The sequence below is a fragment of the Psammomys obesus genome, unplaced genomic scaffold (genome assembly GCF_907164565.1).
Source record: "Psammomys obesus unplaced genomic scaffold, mPsaObe1.curated_primary_1811, whole genome shotgun sequence".
Classification (NCBI taxonomy): Eukaryota; Metazoa; Chordata; class Mammalia; order Rodentia; family Muridae; genus Psammomys; species Psammomys obesus.
In genome coordinates, this window is record NW_026585895.1 from 45,194,615 (window position 1) to 45,220,268 (window position 25,654).

The window sequence follows — 25,654 nt, forward strand, 5'->3', positions numbered from 1 at the left end:
TTGGGGTTCTGTAGGCCGTTCTCATGCTCACACAGCAGGTATTCTTATATCTGGACGGTCCCAGCCCCTTAGCTTTCCATTTTAATGTAACTTCGACTCACAGGAACTCTAAGAATACTACCTTAATTGTTACAAACCCTTCATTTAACACCGAAGGACATTATTTCACATTTGCCTCATTTTCCTTCTCTCTCTCTCTCTCTATCATTTTTGACAATAAGTTATACATACATTTCCCAAACATTTCTGGGTGTATTTTCCACATACAAGACATCTTCCTTCCTTTCTTCCTTCTTTTTTTCCTTTTCTTACTTACTTTCTGTTTTTGAGACAAGGTTTCTCTGTGTACTTCTTGCTGGCCTTGAGCTCAGAGATCTATCTGCCTAGGGTCTCCTGAGTGACACCACCACTGCCTAGCTCCATTTTTTTCTTTCATGAATAGTGTAGTTATCAAAACCATAAAATTGACATGGATCCAACACTGTCCACATTGTAGTTGAAGTTATAATTTGTTCTGTTTACTCTAACTAGTTTTATCCATTAACTTTGGTTATCATAAGAAACACACTGCCGGCTATCCTGGTGGACACCCGTAATCCCAGCCTTTGGGAGGCAGAGGCAACAGGAGCTTGAAGTTGAGGCCAGCCCAGGCTATCTAGCAAGATGCCATATAAAGCAAATAAAGAGAAAATGGACACTACCACTCACTTATGCATGCAGAGCACACACTCTGGCCATAACCCATGGCTACACAACATGCGTATTTTCTATTTAGTTCTTCCATTAAACCTGTAAGGTGCATAACACCACCATTTTATAATTAGAAAACATAAGCCCTGGAGCGTTCTAGGCACATGCCAAAGACGGTGGTTCCTTCATTAGCAGATAATGAACAGCCAATAATCAACAGAAATCAAAAGCTGTGTGTTCTTAAAGATCACCTAAACATAATTTTGCAAAAGGATAGAAATAAAAGGCTTATTTTAAGAACATTTGGACATTCCAGGTCTAGAAACATGGGGGCTGGAGAGATGGTTCAGTGGTTAAGAGCTCTGCTAGAGGACCTGAGTTCAATTCCCAGCACCCACATGGCAGCTCACAACCATTTGTAATTCCAGTTCCTGCAGATCTGATGCCTTCTTCTGGTCTCCATGAGTACCAGGCAAGCATGTGGCATGTTTTCTAGGGCTGTTCAGAGGCATATTGAAAGCTGTTCGGCGGTGGGCACACCTGTTACTATGATAATAGAGCTGATAACGCCGTAACGTTTGTTTTTAATGTTTGTTTTTACGGCAGTCGCATCAATGTTTATTCTCTGCAAAAGTTGGCAAACTTGTCCCTTCAAGGGTAGGTAGGAATTGTTTTCAGTTTTGCACTTCACAGAGTCTTTGTCCCACTCAGCCCAGATTTTGTACTATACAAGATCCATAGATGGTCCACGAGTAAATGAGTATGGCTATATGCCAAAGAAGCTTCCTAAGACAGCCAGGGGAGACTCACAGCATGGTCCAAAGTCAGCCATCCCACACAGCCGACTAGAGTAACCTGACTTCATTGAGGAGACATCAGTGGGATCTACAATTGCAAGAAAGGAACAAATCGAATAGTTGTGCTCAAATTTTAAGCAGTGCCTGACCTTCAGTTTTACAGGAAGCACTGACATGATTTATTTTCTTCATTGTCAGTTATGCAGGATGATGATTAAGGGGAAAGGGACATACACTGAATGACTAACTTATACCTAAGAATATGCTGTAGATTGACATTGGGAAGTGCTCCTGAGCCATATTAGTATATACGGCAGGGCTTAAAGGGGGTGGAGTAAACACGTGCGCACACACACACACACACACACACACACACACGCACACACACATGCACGCACGCATGCACGCATGCATGCAGACATACATGCACCTGACGGATTGATAGCCACACAGTAGAAAAGTCTCATCAATGTACTTTAATGTATTAATGTATTTTAATGTACTTTTATCCATTGTTAAAATAAAAGTATATATTTATCATCTACAGCACATGTATAATTATAGCACGGTAAAGTAGAGCGGATTACCTCATATATGTATCATTTCCTTACTTCTAAACCAGCCCTGCTGGTGTGTACATGAGGCCAGGTGCTGTTTATCTCCCTCCACTTGGCTCATTTCACTGAATATAATGTCCTACAGAGTTATCCAGATTGCTGGAAGTGGCAGGATGCTGTTCTTTTTAGAGGCTGAATACTATTCCATGACGAATGTATTCTCCACTTCCCATCCACTCATGTGTTGATATGCCCTCGACTAATTTGCCTCTCCTAGCTGTAATGTGCAGGGCTGCATGAAATGGGAAAGTGTGCGGGTCGCTCTTCAATATGCTGCTTCCATTTCCTTTTGCTATGCACCCAGCGAATGAACTGCTAGGTCACGTTTCTAAGTTTTCGAGGAACTTTAAAGTCATGGATGCTCTGTTTTCCACAGCGGCCATCTGCAGAGGTTCCCGCCTCTCTGCAGACTCACTAGTACTTGCCACAGCCATTCTGACAGGTTGCCATGATGAAGAGTTCAGCTTGCATTTCTTGGATGGTTAGTGATAGCGAGCGTTTCCCTAATGCCTGACAATACTTTGCACATCTTCTTTTGAGAAATGTCTGTTCGGGGCCTTAGCCATTTTACTCTCTTTTCATTCTGCACTGTGAGCACGCCGTCTGTCCTTGTGCTGTACGCGCAGGCATGCGCTTTGGATTGGATGTCTTTCTCAACCGCTCCCCAACCTTACTTTTTGAGACAGGATCTCTCACTTCAGCTTCAACGCCATGTCAGGTAGACTGCTTCAGTAGCAGTCCCTGAGATCCTGTCTCTGTCTCCCAGCACTGGGGGAGACATGGGATGTCACACCTGGCTTTCAAGTGGGTGCTGGGGATCCGAACTCAGAGTCTCACACATTTGAATTGCCTGTGCTCCTTATCTACTTCAGACACTGCTCCTTACTGAATGTGGGGCTTGAAAATGTTTTCTACAATTCTGTTGGTTGCTTCTCCACCTGTCAATTGTTTCCTATTCAGGTTTTTCTTTTTCATGATTGTCCCAATAGTGTATAGAAAACAAAGTTTTGGATCATAGGCACCACTCAGTTATGTGTCATTTAGTCTCCTTTTCCTGGAGGAACTTTGCAGTCTGTGTCCATGAACTGGCATTTTGATGAGTACAGGCTAGTCATTCAGGTGGCTGCCTCTCGATCTAGGATTGTCTGAGGTTTCGTCATGACTGGATTCAGCATATGTGTCATTGGCCAGAATGGCGCAGAAGCCACGCTGTGCCCTTCCTGGGAGCAGTGCATCTGGAAGAACCTCCTGTCCACGCGTCTGACTACTGGGGACGGTAACTTTAATCGTTTGGCTGAGGTGATGTGTGCCAAGTTTCCAATGCAAAGACTGTTTCCCCCTTCCTAATTAGTAAGCATCTTGTGGGAAGGTACTTTATGGAAAGCTCTGTTGCTCTGCCAACTTCTCCCTTCTAGCTTTAGCCTTTCTTAACAATCCTTGCCTGGCTCTGTTAACGATGATGAGTGTTTCCAAATGGTGATTAGCTAATGATACCAACCCTTGTTCAGTTGGCCAGAAATGTTTTGCTTCGAAGGAGAACTTGGCTTTTTCACGTCTTTATTGATGTGTGCACACATGCATGCTAGTGTGGACTTGGGAACTATTGTTCTCTGGGATATAATCCTGTATTATCATTTATTTGGATACTTAAATTATCAAGATTTGTCCAGCAGAACCCTGAGTCCTTTTAGCAGCCCATTCTTTGCACACTGTTTCACTATGACCATAAAATCTCCGGTTCTCTCTTGTGTTTCCCTGTTCCAGCTATGGAATCAGCCAATTCTCCAGTAAGTCTTAGATCTTTTATTAGTGTGAATTGTGGCATTGGCATGATGATACATGCCTACGATTCCAGCACTTAGGATGTGGAAGCAGGAGGATTGAGAGCAGCCTGACTTACACAGTGAGACTCTATCTCAAACAACAATCAAGATGCATCGTGGTGTTTTCTTTGTGATCCCAGAACGAAGTATAAGTAGCCTGTACACAGCGTTAAAACACACAAAACAAAGCCTCTCTAACTGCACTCCAGAGCAGACAAATAGGAAAACATTCTTCATAAACAAATGATCCAAACTTCAGTGAGTTCACACTGTCCTACTGTGTGACATGATCAAGCACTCCCTGGCTGGCTCCCTACCTCTAATGAGCAAGTTTGGGTGTAAGAAAAATGAGGCAGTACTTGATTAAGCACAGTCCTTCCCTCTATTTACTATTTCTCTGCATTTGACTATATTTCCTATATTTAAAACTGTTTCCATAAGTAATCCCTGGACATTGTGAGCATGACAGACCTACCATGAGTCACTGTGCCATTAGTGAGGTGGTGTTCCTGAAATAGTAAATAGATAAAATGAAAAAAGAAAAAATTTCCCTCTATCTTCCCAGTGGTTGTTTGTTTGTTTGTTTGTTTGTGATAATCAGTTCAATTTCCTGTTCCTACAGGATACAGAGGAAGGTTCTGGGCTGTCCTTATCTACAAAACAGCCTTTCACATTCATGAAGCCATGACAGGATGGCTCAGTACAATGCAGGTTTTCTGGACTCCTTGGACCCTGCCCACAAACTGCCAGTCATATGCTCCAATCACTGTGACATTGTCAAACGCCACCAGGGATTTCCAAAGCCCTTCCTAGGTGGCAGGGCCAGCTTCCTCCAGAGCATGGGCTGACCTATATGAGGCCAAAACACTTCATCTCAGTGCCTTAGAAATGCAAACCTCGGATATTGCTCAGCGGCATTTAATTTTTAATCCAGCCCCAGAATCATGTCTAATGCTATGCATTTGCCTGGCTCCCACTCTACTTGCTGAATCAAAATGAGCCTGGTCTTTCTCCCTGCCTGGGTCGGGAGACAGCTGAGGTCACTCCCTCAGGTGGCCCAAACTGCTTCAACCCAGTGTGTCCCAGGAAGACTTGGGGCTTAGCATGGAGTCATCCTGCTTGTCAAAACCAATTCACCAGAAAGCATGAAGAATCTTGGAAGCCCTAAGCAGAAGAATTCTCAGAAGAGTTATCAGACATAACCCTCTGTTGTACAGATGAGGAAATTGAAGTCCAGGGAGGGAAAGAGACTTAGCTAAGATGTACAGAGAGTTGGAAATACTAATTAGGCTTAGGATGGAAGAAATTGATATGAAAGAAATGCTGGAGACTGGAAGGGACTCGAGAATGTAAAAGCCCCTTCCCTTTCTGGATGGGTCCCTGAACACCTGGGTAAATGGTCAGACTCTGGCCTACACTCAAGCCTTTTCGTAAGTGGGGAACTGAACATTTTTCAGAGCAATTCAGCCGCCCAGTGAGGCAGTTCTAACTGTAAATAAGCCCAAGTTGCAACTTTCTCACTGTATCTCGCCATCCTCCTACTTTCTCTGGGCATGATTTGGCCCCTTTGGTCCCAGAAAACAAACATGTTATCTGTAGACTCAGGGACAGTCCTTTGCAAGCAATTCTGAAGTGGTCCCTGCAGCTACTGAGTGTTCTAAGTCACGGCCTGTGCATGTGCTGCTGCCATTCCTGAGATGAGCAAACCCGAACGGCTCTTCCCTTTGAGGAGCAAACACGATGCAAGCAGGAACACACGCTCTGACCTCCATGTCCCTTAGCACTGTGACTAAACCAGGAGACAGACGCCTGGGCTCTGGAGCAGCCTGCAGAGGAGCAGTCTCAGCTGGTATCATTGCCTTCAGCTCTGTAGAATGTAATAGGGAGACCCTCTCAGAGGGCTGTTGGGAGGGTAGCAAGAGATAGAGTGTTAATAAGAATGAAGTAGCGCCCCCAGCTTAATAAATGTTACTTTATTCTCTTTCCCCAACATGGCATGCTTGAAGCAACCTCCTAATTACTTAGCACAGAAAACAGATAAATGTGTTTCACTCTCTGTCCTTGCTCTTCACCACTTGCCTAGGTAACTATGCAGTCCTTTTAAAAGTGCACGGCAAAGGCTGGAAGATGAAGTCATGCATTTGGATCACCAGACCCCACATAAAAGCTTGTAGTAGTATGTGCATGTAGCCTTGTAGTAGCATGAAATGCGTCTGTAATCCCAAGAGTCCAAAGGTGAGGTGGAAGGTGGAAATGGGAGAATCCTAGAGGCTCCCAGGCCAGGGAACCTGCTGTATACAGTGGGAGTAGACAGCAGTAAGCAACACGGAGACTCGGTCTCAAACAAGGTGGAAGGCAAGGTGGTTCTCTGACCTTCACACATGCGCTGTGGCATCCACGCATGCGCAATCACACTGCACACACACCATACACACAAACACGTAATCAAACCACATGGGCCGAACATAAGCAAGGAGCTCATGCTTATTTGGATTAAAGGCAAAGGCAAAGGAGGAAGTTTCCCTGATTGTGGCAGTGTTACTGACTAACCTGTTCACTGACTAATGCCATCATCTTGCTCCGTCTCTTATTTTGAGATGAGAACCAATCTACTTTACTCAGTTGAAAAAATGTGCATGCCTGTAAGTACTCTGTAATTTGAAAGTATCCCCTGGCCACGCAAGCCTGGGAAATGCACTACAGAAGAGGTTCACTGTAACCCCACTTGACAGTTGAAGGCATCAACATAGATGTGTAACAGACAGTGCCGCCTTTCAATGTGTGTGTGTTCTGTGTGTAGCTCACTTGGGATATTATATTTTAGAAGCCTGTGGTGGCTGTCTATTGGGAGACTGCTGCTCTGTCCTGTGGGTCCTAGGTGAGGCCTAAGGAAACCAAGCCAGCTAGGGCTTGCTGCTCGTTCTTGTGATTCCAGGACTTTGGAGGCCAGGTCAAAAGGACCAGCAATTTCAAGGCTGAGACTAGCCTGGGCCACACAAGACCCTGTCTCAAAACAAGAGTCCTTTCTGTGTCTGTTAGCAGGGATCTTGGAGACCCAAGCCTCGGCGGATCTGAATATGGTGTTGGGGCCTAGGCAACATTGTCCTCTGCCACCAAGGGCAAAGTGGAGAACCCTTCATGCTTCTTTTGTGAAGAAAAGTACGTACCCGCGTGCTCTTTCGCCATTTCCCCTTGCTCTCCTTTAGTCTCTGATCAGGTGGTTTATATTGGGGAATAAGAGCTGCGACTGGGGTGTGGTTCTGAGCCAAGCAGGGATCCAGTGGCCCCTCTCGGCCCTCAGCTCCCTGATGGTGTGCTGTGACTTATGAGATGCCCCCAAAAGAAAAATGCATTTCGAGGAACGGTGAGCAAGTCAGCTGTCACTCAGAAAGCGGTCCTCTGTAGCCCCTTGGGACCATCAAGGAAGAGGGTGGTTTCCTCACAGATGATCCAAGGTCCCTGTCAGAGGTGGGTGGGGAAGGAGTATTGGAAGAAGTTTCCTTTGAGCCGTCTACAGATCTGGTTGTCCAGTGCATACCTGCTACCCTGGAAATAAAAAGAGGCACAAATAATGTTCATCTCAGGAAGTGACTTTTCCTGTTGCCTTTATGCCCAGTTCAGCTTCCAGCTTCGGCTTTCCTTTCCAGGTAATCAAAGGCATGTGAGAGCTGTCCTTTCACGTCAGCACCTGCAGGCTTCCCTCGAAAACACACTCGCTTGTGTGGGAACCAGATGCTTGCCAGGGTATCCTGACCCCGCTCTGTTGGTGGAGACTCTCCCGGGAGACAGTCCCCAAGCTGGGTTCCTAGACACTTTGCAGCTGGCGCAGGGTCTCACCTAGTCTACCCAGGTCTTCTCTGTGCAGCCACACCCACCCGTAGGCCATGCACCTGAAGCTCAGGACGCAGGGTTGGTTTCATAGCCCAGGCCATAAGATTGTCTTGATCTTGTTTTTCCCACCCTCCTCTGTCAGTTAAGGCTCATTTGACTGCGAGGGGCCTCATCTCTCTCTCTCAACATTATTAAAGAGCAATCTCCTTCCACCACCTCCCAACACACATCACAAAAAGAAAAAAAAAAAAAAACTACTTAATGCCTGTAGATTTCTCATGGTGTAACTATGAGGATTAAGGAAAATAACAAACATAAGGCACATTGTAGGTGCCTGGGAGATGTTCTCAGTACATATTGATTGCGTTTTAAAGCATAAAGCTTTGAACATTCCTCTAGGAACCAGCCTGTGGACTCGGAACAACGATGCGATTCAGCAGAAAAAACATGGCTTTGCAAATTTGAACACATACCTTTGTTTAGACCCTGGTTCTCTGGAATACAAAGTATTGAAAAAATAAATTATCCTTTAAGACCCATTTTTACAGCCAGGTGTGTTAGTGCATGCCTGTAATCCACCCCAGCACTTGGGAGGCAGAGGCAGAAGGATTAGGAGTTCAAAGCCAGGCACACACACACACACACACACACACACACACACACAGACACACACATAAAGATACAAAAGAACACAATAATTTAATGCTATATGAGACCCTGTCTCAAAAACCAAAACAACCTCCCCACCCAAAGCTCCCAGTCTGGCTTGGGATGGATATTAGTCATAGGCTGCGGTGAACCTCTGTGTACACACACAGAGAACTGTATGTGGCCTACAGAAACGGCAGTCTCATGCCACTCACCCTTCGGTGCCTGCTTTACAGTGTTGCTTCCAAGAGCTGGACGAACTGTGGGAAATACTCGTGCTGTCTGCACTGCAATCTTTAGGGTGACTTGGGAAGCTAGTGCCGTGGCACAGGTGACGGATGCCAAGGGAGGCACTAGGCATGTAAAGAAGTAGGGTGGATTGGCTGGTGAGGGGTGTGTGTGTGTGTGTGTGTGCGTGTGCGTGTGCGTGTGTGTGTGTAAAGGGAGAAGCCAGGTGATTCCAGATCTCTAGCATGGGGACATGAGCAGGTGGTGGCAGTGGTCACTGAAAAAGAAAACACAGAAGGAACGGAGTAGAAGGGAAAGATGAGTTCGTTGGACATGCCTTGTGTCATGATGAGTGTGCAGCCCAGGGCTGTTTCAGAGAGAGCAGGAGTTACCTGCAGCTGGGGCAGACTTTAACTGAGGTCCAGGGAGCAGTCAGAGTCACTCAGGCTTCGCATTCACAGCCATGTTAACGGTAGGACACGTGACAGAACTGAAGAGCCGAGGCAGCGGGTGGGTTCTAACAGGGATCAGCAAAGCCTGCTCTCCTTGTGTGTAAAGAAGAAGAAGGCAGGTCAGAGCAGGCAGGAGGATGTTGCTGCAGTTCCCTCAGGAGCCAGCCGTTACCTCAGCTTCCTGTGGGTGAACCTGCTGGCTACAGAACACGCTAGTAGAGGCAGATTTCAGCTCTACACATACGTGTGCTTGGTCTTGTGACTAAGCCTGCCATTTTTTTTCCTGACAGAGTGTTGAGAAGGGCACCTGGACAAAATGTTACGAAATGGCATTGATGAGCTTAATGTGTGGATTGCTGCGGGAATAGGAGAGACATGGGAATGCAGGGTTGGGCGGGAGGAAGACGACATGAGCCAGTGGGCTGAAGGGCTCTCGACTGTAATGAAGTTGTACATACTTGGACGTGAACTAAAGATTATTTAGCCAGTTCATTAGCAGGAAATCCTCGAGATTGGGAAAACAGCTTTAGCTGGAGGGGGAGCTCGCTTGACAGTTGAATGTTGGGTCCACGGCGGTTGCAGCTGTGAGGTGTTCTGCTATCTGGTAGGAAGTCAGGGAACTCGTGGGACCAGGAGCCCGGCTGGGAGCTTGAATCTGGGGGGAGTGGGTTCAGGGGTATAGGAAACCTGAGCTTAATATCACTAGGGCCCAGTTGAGTATCAGCAGACAGGTCACAATCATTGATAGATAGTCCAGGCGTGTATGAGACTCCAGCCAAGACGCTTGGACTGCACCTCCAATGGGAACCCAAAGATATTTGGGGATGCCAAGGCAGACTAGTACAAACCAGAACAGAACGGTCTTAAGCAAAATGCTGGCTGATACTGAATTATTCTCGAACTGTTGGGAACAGGTTTTGCTCTCCTGATGGGCAGACAAGGCTACATCTAGAATGTAAATAGCTTGGCCAGGGTCCAGAAGTACAGCAGTTTGGAGGTGGTTTCAGCCTGTACCCCAAGGGCTGATGTGTCGGGAGCTTGGTTCCAGTGTCACAGTGCTGCGAGGTGTTGAACCTGGTGGGAAGTGCTTAGGTCACTTGGAGATTAAGGCAGTTCTCTGGGACCTTGTGTTCTCAAAAGACCACACTGTTACAGAGTGAGCTCCCGAGTCACTCTTTGGATTCCTGTCTGGCCATGTGATCCTGAATATGGTGATATCTGCCATGCGACCTTCCCCAGAGCTGATGCGATGCCCTTGAACCTCCCAAACTGGGAGCTAAATTAACCAGTTTTCTTCACAGACTTCCCAGCCTAAAGTAACAGACACAAACACATATTCCTAGAAAGTGTCTACTGAGATTTGAATCAACATCTGTCCAGTTCCAAAGACCACGGGAGGCCTCTGGGATGACACGCTTCAGGACACCCAAGTCAGGCCACTTTTTAGGGAGACCAATTGGGGATGGGTGGAGAGCTGACTGGGGCTGGAACCATGAGGAAGAGTGTCAGGAAAGCCGGCAGGGCTGGCCACAGGGCTGGCTTCATTGCTGGCCTCAATGCTCTGGGCTGCAGTCTGAGTGGGCTGGTGCTGAAGTGGGCCTTGGAAAATTGGACCAACACAAAATGACTAGGTCCTTCCTATGAGGCAGCGTTTATGGCCCCACGTATGGCTCCTGTGTTCTCAAGGAGGCTTTTTGATTGTTCCTTAATGATAGATACATTCTGCCCCACATAAAGTTGTGCTCACCAAGGGTGGCGTCCATTAAATTGCCTCCACAACAGACACTGGAGGTAAAGCAGGTGGAGGGCCCTCAGCTCTCGCTTCTCTGTGCAGTTTCTGTGGTGCCGCACCTGCTTCTCAGGTGAAACCCAAGGCATCCTCCAAACCTGATCGGCAGCTTCCCTTCCACCTGCTGTCTGGGGCGGGGAGGGGGGGCTTCCTGCATGCCTCACTGGGCCTGTTTGCTGGTTTTCTGTGGAATGGTGACTTGGAAAGCACAGATTATTCTGCAGGGAAATGTACGCAGCCGCTCAACAGATGGTACATATTGTTCAGAACGAGGGAGCTGCTTCCAAAAGTCTTCTTCAGAGCCCCCAGCTCTTTGTGGTAGAGTCTGAAGTCTGAAGAGTCTGTGCTTTCATTCTGTCTCTGCTGCTAGTTATTTGAAAGCCTTGGACAAGTCTCTGGGCCTCTTGGCCTTGGTTTCTCTGTTTATAAAGTGCACGTGTGCAAATGCACACATGTGCAGTGACATTTCCTTCCTTGAAGGGCTGAGTGTGAAGAGACGGGGCAGCTGGATGCAGGGCACCATGATGGAGAGTCGCAAGCCAGGCCAGCACCCCCACGAGCTGAGCTGTGCATGCTGGGTAGAAATTCTGCAAGCAAAGAGAAGGGCAGGAGGGCCAGTGGGAGCCATGGGCAAGCACACAGGAAGGCATGAAGGAGGCACAGGGCAAGGGCGGGGAAGGAGGCTTTCGGGTGGGTGAGTTAGGGCTGCCACAGAGGAGGGCTCCTCCCGGAAGCCGTGTCACACACGCGTGGCCAGCGACAGCTCCACATGAGTACTCAGCACCATTTCCTGTAAACCAATACTCATCCTCGATAACTGCAGGGCATTTTTTTTTTCAATTTAAAAATTGCAATTTAGGTTTTCTTACCCTGGATCCTATCAGAGCCAGTTACAGAGGCAGACACCCACTTTTCCATGTGGTTCATGGCTTCCCTGAAGTCAGAGCTGAGGGTGTCAGGGCCTACCCCTCCCCTTAGCTCAGGCTATCCTGCATCCCAGCTTAAAAACCTAGGTCTCATCCTGCCAGACAGCACCTCATGTCTTTCTTTTCGGATTGGGAGAGTTTCTGCGTCAAAATAAGTTTTCTTAAGGAAATACTCAACAACACGAGGTCCGAGAAACTGAAATTAACTTTGCAGCAAGAGCTGACGATCGGTTCAGGATGACTGATGGAAGGAGCCCTCCCTCTCCACTTCTCCGCGGTGCCACCTGCTCCCAGCAGTCCCTCAATCTGTACCCGGCATAGCACCACCCCCATGACCACTGAAGCCCTAAAACCTGCCATCTCCCCACCCCCAGCTCTTTATATCCATCTGGTTACTAGGGGTTCCTGGCAACCCCCCCCCTCCGTGTCACCCCTGTGCCTCAGTGCTACCATCCCCGGCCCTGTCCAGGCCTTCAGGGCTCTTGTGGCCAAGACATCTTCTTGCATCGGCCTCAGACCTCCCATGTGGCTCTCAGACGCGCATGTGCCCATTTCCAGCTGGTGATCCATCAGCTGTCAGCAGATCAAGCTCCGAGAGGACATGCCTCGTGACCTTTGTGCTCTATCCAGACTACAGTTCCTTGGCGCGCTCTTCTTCATTTCCCAAGATGACTTGGTCTGTGGCAGCCATCATCCTGTGGTGACCACACAGCTCTCTCCCAAACTCTGGATACACATGTCCACGTGTGGGAATTTGATGAGAATGTCCCCCACAGGGCATGTATTTGACCATTTGGTTTCCAGTGGGTGGCGCTCTTTGGGGGAGGCTGAAAGACTCATGCCATTTCTAGTTTGCTCTCTCTCTCTGCTTCCTGCTTGTTGTCCAAGATGAGATGTCAGCTTGCTGCTTCAGCCATCATGAACGCTTCTCTCTCTGAAACCATAATCCAAAGTAAACCGTCTCTTCCCTAAGTCACCTTGGTCATGGTGTTTTATCACAGCTACAGAAAAGTAGCTGAAACACAGAGTGACCACGAACACTTCCCAGCTGTATGTCTTTTTGTCCCTCTATCAGTTACCCCCATACCCTTCCTATCCCCTACCCCCCCCCCCCCCCCCCCTCCCCCCCCCCCCCCCCCCACTAAATCTTGCCTCCTTTAACTCCCTAACAAGATATTTGGAAATCAGCCCATGTGTCTGAGTTTCGTCACTGTGATGAAATATTTGATCTGAACAACTGAAAGGACGAAGGACTTGGTGAGGTTTTAGACTTTCAGTGGTTTAGGCCCACAATTTCAGATTTTTGCCTCCAAAATATTTCTTAAGCCTCCCTTCTTTCTTCCAACTCCCCTGTCAGCCTCAGTTCCAGCATTTTCTATCTATCCTTCGACATCTGCTCCCGCCAGGACATTTTCTACCCAGCCGCTGAAGGATCTTTCTGTAATACACATTAGAGTTTCTTCCTTCTCAAAAACACCTATGAAGCCCCCGCCTTTGCAGAGTATCATCCAGACGCCCCAAAGTGATACTCAAGGTCCTTTCCAATCAGGCTCACCTCTCACACCCAAGCATAATCTATTCATTTTGGACATGAAATCTAGAATCTGACTGCCTGGGTTCAAACCCAGGCACCACACCCTATTGGCTGTGTTACCTTTGGCAGGTTATTAGACATTTCTGTCCATCCATTTTCTGGTCTATGAAATAAGATGGTTGTGAGCATTAAATGAGATGAAGTGTGTAGAACAGCGCCTAACCCATAGTGTCTTGAGCTGTCCACCGACCCCTGCTTACCTCACCAGTGAGATTCTTGTATGATCTCGTGAATGGGAGGGAGTCTAGGGATCTCTTGAGCAGAGTCCTGAGTGAGCTCATGAGTAGAGTCTTGCTTGAGCTCATGAATGGAGTCTGTGTGAGCTCATGAGTGGAATCTTGTATGATCTCATGAAGGCAGTCTTATGAGTCTTATGTGATCTCATGAATGGAGTCTGTGTGATCTCATGAAGGGAGTCTTATGTGATCTTATGAATGGAGTCTGTGTGACCTCGTGGAATCTATGTGAACTCATGGAATCTGTGTGCGCTCATGAGTGGAGTCTTATATGATCTCGAATGGAGACTGTGATCTCATGAATGGAATCTGTGTGATCTCATGAAGGGAGTCTTATGTGATCTCATGAATGGAGTCTGTGTGACCTCGTGGAATCTGTGTGCGCTCATGGAATCTGTGTGATCTCATGAGTGGAGTCTTTTATGATCTCATGGAGTCTTGTGTGATCTCATGAATGGAGTCTGTGTGGTCTCATGGAATCTATGTGATCTCATGGAATCTGTGTGATCTCATGAAGGGAGTCTTATGTGATCTCATGGAGTCTGTGTGATCCCATAAATGGAGTCTTGTGTGATCGCATGAATGGAGTGTGTCTACTCCAGACATTGGTGATCACTACAGTCTCATAAATGTCTCCCTCTCTTTCCTGCTTGTTATCTGCTCAAGTTCTTCTTTGCAACTACCCCAGTCCACCTCTCACTTTGCCCCTCCAATGGCCCATGTTGCCCCCCCCTTTGGCCTCAGTCACCTACATGACAACTGTTTCAGTCTTAGTTGGCCCCAGAAATTGTCTTGTACATTGAGAGTTGGAATTTCCCTTGAGTACCAGTCTCAGACCCCACAGCTGGCAGGACTGGGCCCCTGTGTCCTACTCAACATACACTTTGTCACATCTCTTTCATGTGTCAAAGCCTTGTTTGTCATGAAGTTCCTCAGCCTGTGCCCGTGACACCCAGGGCCTGGGCTGTTATGACGGAAGGGAGATCCTTGAGTGTGACAAAGTGTGGCTCTAACTAGCTTTGACACCCCTCGTGTCGTCGTAATTGAGAACTTGCCCCATCCCTGCCCTTCCATGCCAATAATGCTTTGTGGCTTTCCAGTCTAGCTGCTGACTTGCTCCAAGTGCTCTGGCTTGCCTCTTCCACAGGCCCTGCCTGCTGCCTCAAATGCACTGTAAATCTCCCACCCAAACCCCACTCTCACAGATCACCCCTGCGTGCTGTGGTAAAGCCTGGCCTGCCATCTCTGGTGCGATTAATGCTCCTCGCGTGTTTGCGGCACATCCTTCAATAGCGGGGATGTCAAGATAAACCCCTGCTCAGCACTTGTGAGCTGGCTGAAACCCAGGACCTTCTCACGAACCCTTGGTTCTGCACATGAACCCAGCAAAGCATCGAAGCAAGTCCAGCGACTTTCCACAGTCACATGACAGTCAGAAATGTCCAAGCAACAATGGAGTCAAAGTCCAGATTTCTCTGGCTTTCACTTTTTCAACTTACCAAAGGCCAATTGGACTAAATACACATAACAGAGTTTGTCTGCCTCATCGTTTTGTGTGTGTGTGTGTGTGTGTGTGTGTGTGTGTGTGTGTGTGTAGGGAGCTGTGTATGTTTTCGTGTGGTTTGCATGCATGCATTTGCATGTACCATGTGGAGGCCAGTCAAAGGGCTTCTGGATCTGCCCATCGCAGTGTTCCCTGCCCCACACCCATTCTGCCATTATAGGTGTGTGCATGCCCGGCTTTCACCTGGTTGCTGGGGCTAGAACCCGGGTCCTCACGATTGTGTTACAGGCGCTCCGCCAACTGAGCCGTCTCCTCGCCCAGAGCGTCATAATTTTAGAGCATGAAGTTCAGTGGTACACACATTTGCCACCATCCAGCTGCAGGGCTTTGTAAATCTGGAGCTACTGAAATTCTGTCCCTGCTAAATGCCAACTCTACTAACCACCCTCAACCTCAGCCCCTTCTACTTCTGTATTCCTACTACCGGAAAATCTTCTTTTCTTTGAGACAGGGTTTCTCTGTGTAGCCTTGGCTGTCTTCTGTCCTGGACTTTCTCTACAGACAAGGCTGGCCCAAACTCACAGAAAATCTGCTGCACTCACTTTTAAACTGTTTTATTATGGGTGTTTAGGCCTCTACCTCTTTTCACCAACCTTTTAACCCTAGGTAAGAAAGAAGGTTAGTGGGGAAAGGGGGCACAAACCCCTCTACTTCTCCTGGCTGTTTAGGGTCTGTGGGTTCTTTGGGGGCTACACCAATCTCTGTCAATAGCAAACACAGCAAGCAGTCTCCTCTTGAAACATTTTTCTCCTTCTGGCTCCTCCAAGCCACCACACGGTCCGTCTCTGCTTTCTCTAAACTGCCATGGTCTCTTTCTGGGCTCTTGTATTTATATCCCTCAGAACCCTAGACCACACCTCTCTCTGTGCTGCATGAGGCAGGCCGTTACCAGCTGGCAAAGACCACGCCCCACAGGAGGCAATTATCAGCTGTGGACAAACTAAAGCCCAAATTTAAATCCCACACTTGGGATTAAAACAAAAAAATTTACATAACATAACTGAATTTTTAAAGAAGCCACACTTCTATTACAGAAATTCCCCCTCCCTCTGCCTCCCCAAGTGCCGGGATTATAGGCGTGTTCCGCCACACCTGACTACTTCAAATTCTTAATAACTTGACTTCTTGGGAACCTTGTATGGTGGGAGCCTACAGTACCTGCCTTTTTTGTGTTTGCCTAACTTCTCTGCACAGAGTCCTCAAGGTTGCAGCGTTGTTAGCATTCCCTTCCTTTTTAAGGCTAATAATATTAAGTTTAATGCTGGAAATTTGAACAGCCTGGCATCCTCAGATGCCTTTCCAGAATGACCACTAGGGGGCAGTAAAAGATGCAGAAAATTTTCAACAAGCCTTCTGAATGCCAAGCAACCCAGTCGGGCACACTCAGAGTATCTCTCTCAGCCATCCGTGTATACAGTTACAAGATAATGGATTTCACATCCGACAGCAGAGTTGGATAAACCAGAGATACCATCAGCTGTAGTTTAAGAGCCGTCTCCCTCACATTCTGGCCAACTCTAAGGCATAGAACTTCATTTCAGATAGTGGCTTCAGATGGTATTGTGGCTTAATTCACTTTAGTCTGGTGGTTCTGAGTGCGCACCTCAGAATCCAGAATCCAGACATATCCAGAGGGTGAGGTTGGGACCAGGGATAGAAACTGTATTTACATCAGTCATTGGAGGGGAACGTGTCTACTGAGCAAAACCAGCAATCAGAGGATATGAATTCTGATATTTTTTTCCCTTTGTTAAAGAAGTGAGGGGACTAAAAATATAGAAACCTCATTTTCTAGACCTAGCACTTGTGTTTGGAGGCCAGAGGTCAAAGCCAAGATGTCTTTCTCAATTGCTTTTCACCCTTTCTGTGTTTGAGACAAGGTCTTTGAGTCTGAAGCTCAGCAGTTCAGCTAGGCTGGCCGGCCCAAGAGCCCTGTGGATCCTCTTAGCTGGCCCACTAGCCCCAGGATGCTCCTGTCTCTGCCTCCCTGGCACTGGGATTAGAAGCTTACACCACCATCTCCAGTGTTTTTTTTATGTGGGGATGAAACTCAGGTCCTGTTCGCATAGCTGTTACTATAGTGACTGAGCCAGGCTGTGACACCTACTTCTGAACATACTAGGAGCCCAGACAGATGATTTGAAGCTGGGGTATACTGGAAAGCTCAGGATCCACAGACACAGTTCTGACACAGCCATATCCCAGGGTGAGGTGAGAGCCCAGCCATCAATAATGTCTGAGTTACTAAGATAGTCTTTCCCGCAGTAATCAGAAAAACAGCTTTGATTTTATCATATCAAGAGTAAAAATGGCACAGCGAACCTGAGGTGGGATCAAGAGACATGGGTTCTCATTCTAACTGTCCCTCTAGCCAGTTATGGGACCCCAGGCAAATCCCATCCCTTCTCTCAGCCTCAGCCTCCCCTTTGAATTATGAGTGGGTGGGATGATATGGGTCTCCAAGGATCCTCTTGGTTCTGAAAATTCAACGATTCTATTAGAATTAATAATCTTGATTTGTAATGACGACTCTGGCAAAGAGCAGAAGAAATATTTAACAGTGTAATGAATGACAGAGCCTATTGACCATGTAGTTTAATTTATTTAAGGCACATACCCTGAATTCAAAGGAGAAAATATCACTCCTGATAATAGATTGAACTGTTACTATCATCTGCCTAGCAAAAGCTTTCCAGAGGGAAAAATTACCCATCAGTGCAAACTTGACATTTTTCACTCGCTGATCCATGGCTGCCATTTGTCCATGGCCCTCATATTTACTGTAAAGGCCATGCATGTGGATGCCTTGGATGAATATTAAATAACGACATAAACGTCAAGGTCACCGTTGCAGAAAAGGCTCTGCAGGGGGTCCAAGAGCCAGCTTTGATCTCTTGTGGAGTTCCATTCTGGGATCCTGCTGACATGGGGGAAACAATTGATGTGAACCATTATTAAGGCTTTAAGTGTTTCTCCATTGTTAAGGATCTTTTACAAGCCCAAGGAATCGGCAAAAGCTTCAGTTAGAAATATAGGCCAGTCAGAGATAAGTACATTCCAGAGTGCAGAGGGCTGGGGTCAGGCTTACACAGCAAGGCAAAGGCTGATGGGAGGCCAGCACTCCACCATCATCGACTCAGCCTGCCTGCCGGGCGCTGCTCTTGGTGACAGCTCAGGGCAGAGCTCCCACAGCAGGAGCTGCAGAGAGCCAGGTGTCCATCTTCACATGTCCCCAAGGAAAGCCGCCTCTCTTGACATTCTGGTCCCTCTCCTTCTGTAGCTTTGCAAAGCACCGGGACAAAGGCACCTGGTTGTCTCAGGCTGTCTGAGTGCTGAGCCTGGCTGCTTTGTAAAGAATAGAAATGTATGGCTTTCAGCTCCAGGGGCTCAGAAGCCCAATGTCAAGATGCTGGAAGCTGGCGAGGGGCCTTCCTACTGCGCCATAAGGAGACAGAGCACCATAGGACAGGGCATGGCAAATATGGTAGCTGCCGTGGGGGGATGCTGGTCGCTCTCCCTTTTTAATGAAGCTGCCAGTGCTATCATGGGGCTCCACTCTCATGGCATCTCTGACTTTACCTTGCCAAGTCTCTTGAGAAGCCATCAATATATGCATATAGGGGTTAAGTTTCCAGCGTGTGAGCTTCAGGGGAGCACCTAGAAGCCATAGCCTAGAGGAATCAGGTACCTATAAATTATACACAACCACAGGTCCAGATCTGGCCTGGCCAAGTGCCTGGATGGTCACAGGAGTGTCCTGCTGACTTGGATCTGGGAGAAGGACAGCTGCTGCAGAGAACAGAACCTAGTTCCCAAAAGGTCCAGACCAATCGAGGGATTGGTCAAGTCTGTGAGATACACACGATAAACCAGAAAGCCTGTCTCTCCTGTGCTAGCTCAGGGTTTGGTACTGTGCCTGGCCCTTTGTGTAGTCCCATTGAGTACTGAAAGGAACATAGAGGCCCAGGACTTTAGAGTCATCGGTCCTGGACTGTCTCCACTGTGCCACCTCCCCAAGGGAAACTGGCTAGCTTATCTTCTCATTGAGTCCTTAGCCTGCTCAGACGGTCAGATGCTTGCCTTGCATGCACAGGGTCCAGCACCACATGGGCAGGTGTGATATTTGCTTATCCAAAATCCTAGCACTTGGGAGGTGAAAATGTATGGTCAGGAATTCAAGGTCATCGTCAGCTATAGAGCCAGTTCAAGGCCAGACCAGATAAGATACCCTGTCTCAAAACAAACAAGATCCAGGAGTTAAAAAAAAAAAAAAAAATCTTAGTTCTATTTAACAGGTATAAAAGGGAGATGGAGAGAGTTCACTCTGATAAATGACAGCACCAGGGCTTAAATCCAGGAAGGCTTACTCTTTTCTCTCACACACAGCAACAGCTGCATCCCTCCCTAATACCCGTTTTCTGGGAGCGTTGGATGAGGTAACCGGTGTAAGGCACCTGATTCCTGGCACATCACAGGTGTTCCAATTGTATAAGCCACTGCTACTCTTCTTAGTTACATGACCTGTAAAAGAACACAACTAAGGATTGGTGAAGTGACCCGAACTCAGGTCTTGGGACTGCCTTTCTAATCCATATTCCACCTCACTCTTGAGTACAAGACTGAGGACAAGTCCCATGTCACCGTACCCCACCCACACCCCCTCCCCAACAGTGTCATCTCCGTGGAGGATGCCTAGTGAGCATTCAGGAAGGAGTAATCTCCGACAGCGCTAACGGTTCTCTTCCTCCCTCCCAGGTCCGAACGGTGAAAGACGGTGACCCCACCTGGAAGCCTACTTTTATTGTGAAACCAGATGGTGGTTGTCAGGGTGATGGAATTTACCTCATTAAAGATCCCAGTGACACTCGCCTGACTGGGACCCTCCAGAGCCGGCCGGCAGTGGTCCAGGAGTACATTCGCAAGCCTCTCCTGATTGACAAGCTCAAGTTTGACATCCGTCTCTACGTCTTGCTAAAGTCCTTGGAACCCTTAGAGATTTATATAGCCAAAGATGGACTCACTAGATTTTGTACAGAGCCATATCAAGAGCCCAACCCCCATAATCTGCACCATATCTTTATGCACTTGACCAACTACTCACTGAATATCCACAGTGGCAAGTTCGTCCACTCCGACTGCGCCAGCACGGGCAGCAAGCGGACCTTCTCCAGCATCCTTTGTAGACTGTCTTCCAAAGGCGTGGACATCAGGAAGGTCTGGTCTGATATCATCTCCTTAGTTATTAAGACTGTCATCGCCCTGACCCCGGAGCTCAAAGTTTTCTACCAGTCAGACATCCCGACAGGGAGGCCGGGGCCCACATGCTTCCAGGTAACCGTGCCACTTCCCATCCTGACTTCTGGCCCTGACTGGGCTGAGGACAGGCTTCCCGTCCTGCTGTGGAATGAAGGATGGATAGGCTGGCCAGGGGTGGGGGTACAGGCCACGGCTGCTATGGGCCTTTGTGTCAAACCTCCTGCCCAACTTCCATCTTTCTCTTTTCTAGGTGGCTTGGGGCAAGCTACTCTCCCCCCATTTAACTATAAATCTGTGAGCTCCTTGTGAGAGCACATATATTGTGCATCCATTCTTCAGTCATTGAACAGTTATCTTCTACTTAAGTAGGGTGTCAGGCATTGTTGTAGAATACTGCTGTCCATTGCCAAGCATCCATAGTGGTAGAAAGCCATTAAGAAGCCATTTATAGGGGCTGGAGAGATGGCTCAGAGGTTAATTTAAGAGCACTGGCTGTTCTTCCAAAGGCCCTGAGTTCAATTCCCAGCAACCACATGGTGGCTCACAACCATCTGTAATGAGATCGGGTGCCCTCTTCTGGCACGCAGGCACAAATGCAGGCAAAACACTGTATAAATAATTAATAAATGATAAAAAGAAGCCATTTATACAAAGTGTTACAAGTGATAGAATAAAACAGGAAATGGAGCAGGTACTGTGGGATTTTGGACCCATCTACCATTCCTGGATCCATACAGATAGGTTTCTAGAAAGAAAGCCAAGATAAGGGATGGAGCAGGGATAGGTATAGCTACAGAATGTTGTAGGTGAAGACATGTTGCTTTGGAAGGAAGAGGGAAGCCTGGTATGTTTGAGGCACCGGTGTGGCTTAGGGGTGAATTTTGAGGCATATGAAACTCATGCCTCAAAAGATGAGAAGATGAGGTGGGGGAAGCAGGTTAGGCCCAGGTTGTGGAGAACCTGGGTCAGTGGCCACCATCAGATGATTATAAACGGGTTGGACTGCACTCAGATTGCTAATTCTCCAGTGTGCAGTTTCATGATCTGTGGGTTATGGAATACGCTAAGGCTGGCTTCGAGGAGCTTGCTAATGAGATAAATGCTTTTGTACAAGCAGAAGATGCTGGCTCTGAATAGGAAGGTCTTGATAGGCATGGAGAGAATATGTACAGCTGAGTCCCACTTAAGGACAGTGGGTGGTTAGACTCGCTGACTGTGGGTCTGGGGAAGGAGAATAGTTGGTGGCAAAGAGAAGGGGAGGAACTGAGATAGAACACATATCTGGGCTCTTAAAAAGATGGATGGAGGTTGTAGGAAAGGATCAGGCTAGCAGGGAAGGGCCAGATATCTGGGCTGGCATCTGGGAAAGACAGGGGAGGGCTAGAAAAAGGGCTGGAAACTCATCCACAGCAGTGACTGAAGGCATGAGGACCCTGTCACACCTCCACTTAACAGAAGGATGGACAGGGACAAGGAACCAACAAAGGCTGAGAAGTTTGGTCAACGTTGGTGAACATGTTGGAAATGCCAAGAAAGAGGTACTCAGAGAATACCAGGGCAAGGGCCTGCAACCTCAAACATTGCCAGGGTGCCAGGCAAGACTGTCCTGGGAGCTGTCCATTATGCTCTCTGACACCTGTCCTGGGGACTCCAGCGAGAACTGTCTTGGGCAACCAGCCAGTTTGTGAGAGAGAAGGAAATGGAGAATGATATAGAACAACTTAAAAACATAGCTCTCCGGGGTGAGACAGGGGCCCAGAGACCAGGCACTTACTCAGCAAGCTCTTCCTGACACCTGATCTGTCAGACCAGGCAAGAGAAGATAATATGAACCTCTGGGAACCTCTCAATCTAATCTTTGAAATTGTTGCATAGCAGTGTGTGTCCGTGTGTGTGTGTGTGTGTGTGTATGTGTGTGCGTGCATGTGTTCTTCCCTGTTGCATCTCCTGCTTGTCTTCATTATAGCCACTATTCTGAATGTTATGTTGGACATCTGAATTTTCAAATCTGCATGTGGTCATGCATGAATGCTCCTCCAGGCAGGACACTGTCTTATCTGACTTGCTTCTGAGCCTCATAAAAGCCCCCAGTCTCCTGAAGCACATGCCCCTTCATGGGTAACATTTCAAAGGTCGGTCCCATTCCTGGGGCTGGTAGGATGGCTTTGTTTGCACTGGTGTGTACCACATAAATATGCACAGTTGTTTTTCTTTTAATCCTTTTTTTTTCTGGCCAGGAGGATCTGGGTGTTTCCTGGCTGTGCTCTGAGGGCCCCAGGCAAAAAGGAATGAGTGAGGAGAGGGGTTGAAGCAGCATCTCTCACAGATGGACACCCATTCACCAATGCACAAGCAGGCTGGGTAGCCCCAAGTCCAGAGAGGCTGCTCAAGGGCTGGTCCCCCATCAGCAGGGTAAATCAGGTGAAAGCCCCTGAAAAGGAATCGAGGAAGTGTGAGAAGCAGGAAGTGGAAATTATCCTCTAGAGTCCCACCCATGGCCATCTGCCCCACCACCACTACAAGGATCTTCTGTTCCTAAGCATGTCCAAGAGCGCTGAGGAGCTGGTTAAGAAGGGCAGGCGAGGAAGACCTCAAGGCAGTACCAGAGAAAGGAAGTACTGACCCAGGCCACCACAAAGTGGAGGCAGAGGAGACACTCGTGCTGTGGTCACACGCAGGGTCCATCCCCGAGGATGTGGTGGTCATGCCTGCTGGGCAGTGACAGCTATTCTAGGAGTATCACAGGGGGTCAGGCGAGCATGGCCAAACCGCAGAGCCCCAGCAAGGCCACAGCAGCACAGCAGGGGGTACTGGGATGGCCATTATGTACCTGTCTTGCAGTAGACAGGCAACAATAGGCAGCCATCAGGGCTGGGGCAGAGTGGGCTGTAGGGGACTGAAGGCCCAGATTGGGAGCCCCTGGTGTAGTCAGGTCACATCTAGGAAGCTGGGCGCAGAGCCTCATGACCATTTGCCACTGCTTGGCCACACTAAATGCTTCCAGACCCAGGGAGAGAAGACAGGGGTGAATGAATGAAAAAGCTGGGGGTGACCTTTCCAGCTTTGTGAGTGTTGGAGTCTTTCTCAGCACCCAATGGCTCCCAGCTTCTCTCTGCTCAAACCTGTGTGGGCGCATTGGTAAGTGATGTGGGTGATGAAAAGGCTCTAGAAGGTGTCAGGGGGTATCTGCTTAGCATTTGTCGGCCATGAGGCTCAGAGACACAGTTGAGGGAGAGGAATTGGTCCCCAAGTCCCAGCCACTCTTGCTTGCTTTGTTTGACTTGCTTTTTAGGATGCAAAAAGCCTAAAGCTGGGCTCCAGACACCTGAGCAGACCTCGAGTAGGTTTCCCACGATGTGGTTCTGAGGTCTACTTACCATGAGACCATGTCAGTCCCTTAACTCTGTGGGGGAACTCAGTTTCCTCATCTGCCTCACAGGGTTGGCAACCCATGAGATAAGGATTACGAAGCACCTTGCAAAGCGCCGAGGCTCCGCACAAATTCGGGAAGTCACTTCTCTGCTGGGTACCTCTTCCTGCTTGTAGAAAGGCCTGGCCAGATGGCAGCATTGCAGAACATAAATTCTAGGCAAGCAAACTGCACTCCTCAGGGGCATGTGACTGTGACCCTGTTCTAGCCACGACCACAGTAATGGCTTGGAAAACATGGTGGCCAGGCAACAGCTGGCACGGCTCAGTTGTGGTCAGATTTCCTGTAATCTGCTGCTGAGGAACACAGCTGCCCTGTCATTCCTGCCTCTCCCTTGTCATTTCCCAGGCTGCGCCAGCCACAGAGCCTCACATCTGCTGTCCTGAGGGCAGCAGTGTGACCCCAGCTTAAATATCAAGGTCAGCCCGGGTGTAGATGATCATGTGGCAGAAACACACACACAGAGGGCGGGCTTCTGTTTGCCTCTCAGGAAGGTTCTGCCCAACTCTGTGGCTTGGTCTGTATATTTTTCTTGTTCCGCATGTCTATTTCCGTCCCGGCCATGACCCTCCTGCTGGGTGTCTAGAGATTTAGCTTTCCTAAGGCCTGGCATGAGCCTCTTTCTCCACTATTCTCTGCCCTCTTCCTCACCTCACACTTCACCAGGAAGAAGCTGAGAATTAGGACAGGAGGCGGGGGTCAAGGGGGCAAGGGCTGGTTTTCCTTCTCAGATGCACTGGCTTTGAGCTCCTCCCAGCTCCAGTTTACAACAACTGTAGCTGGCGAGCTTAATAACTGTAGCTGGCGACCTTTCCCATTCTGGCTTTCCTTAGTTACAAGTAGCGAGCAAGCTTGTAGCTCCATCCCAGAGCTGTTGCATGTTCCAATAAGAAGCTGTGCAGAACAGCCCATAACACACCACAGTCACTTAGTAAGCGAGAGGCTGGGTGTTTATACACTGGTTGTTCCCGGTGACAATACTTCTCACACCTACCCACGAGGAAGGACCTTGAAGTTTTGATGAAGTGGCAACTGTTCTCATTTTAATGCTAACTGCGACACTGGTGTTCCAAGTTTGGAACTGAGTTTGGAAACGAAGCCCTTAGGCTGGCATTCATCACCTCCCAGCCTGCTTTCTAGCTTGCCTGCACCTCAGCCTTGGTGCTCCACAGCACACCAGGTCTGCTTCCTCCCCCATGGGGCATCTCTGGTGCTTTCCTGGTTATGCCACTGGTTCTCCTCTGTCTTGACCAGCCTGGGCTGTTCTCTCCTCTTCCCTGGTTCCTATATTCAATGCCTTCCAAAGTGTAGCTTGAGACCTTCTTTCTCTGCAAAGCCTTCCTTGGCCATCCGACCACTAAGTCATTTTCTTCCTTTAGAATCTAGCATGTTCCCTGGGTACCCACTGAGATGAGGCCTGAGGCAGGTGTGTGGCATATGGCTAAGGACAGTGCCTGGAAGGGGTGCTTCATTTAGTGTGGAAGATTCACAGAGATGCTCACCATTCCTTGTCCTTCATGCTGTCCAAGGGCGCACAACAGGAAGGGGTGGGGGGGGGAGTTAACTGCCCAGGAGAAGGCTCTCAGTGGAGAGGATGCCCAAGTGAGTTCAACACATGAAGAAGATTTCCCTAGCAGATGGTGAGGGGTAAGGGGGGTCTCACATTCTCCTATTTCTCTGCCACCTTCCTTGTTTCTCTTCCTCAGCCCCTTCCTCTGGACCTATCAATATTGGAGATCCCTGGGAATCCATTCTTGGGAATTTGTCTTCGTA

At 48.3% G+C, this 25,654-nt stretch overlaps 1 protein-coding gene across 4 annotated transcripts in view; it reads left to right on the forward strand.

The window, feature by feature from the left end:
• Positions 1-25,654, forward strand: part of Ttll11 (tubulin tyrosine ligase like 11) — a 226,768-nt gene that overhangs the window by 56,112 nt on the left and 145,002 nt on the right. For all 4 annotated transcript variants that reach the window (XR_008719351.1, XR_008719352.1, XM_055600408.1 and 1 more), the window contains exon 3: positions 19,951-20,526. Coding sequence is in view for 2 of the 4 variants with exons in the window: in XM_055600408.1 (XP_055456383.1) it covers positions 19,951-20,526 (576 nt within the window). In the remaining 2 variants the exon portion in view is untranslated. The remainder of the gene's footprint in view (positions 1-19,950; positions 20,527-25,654) is intronic.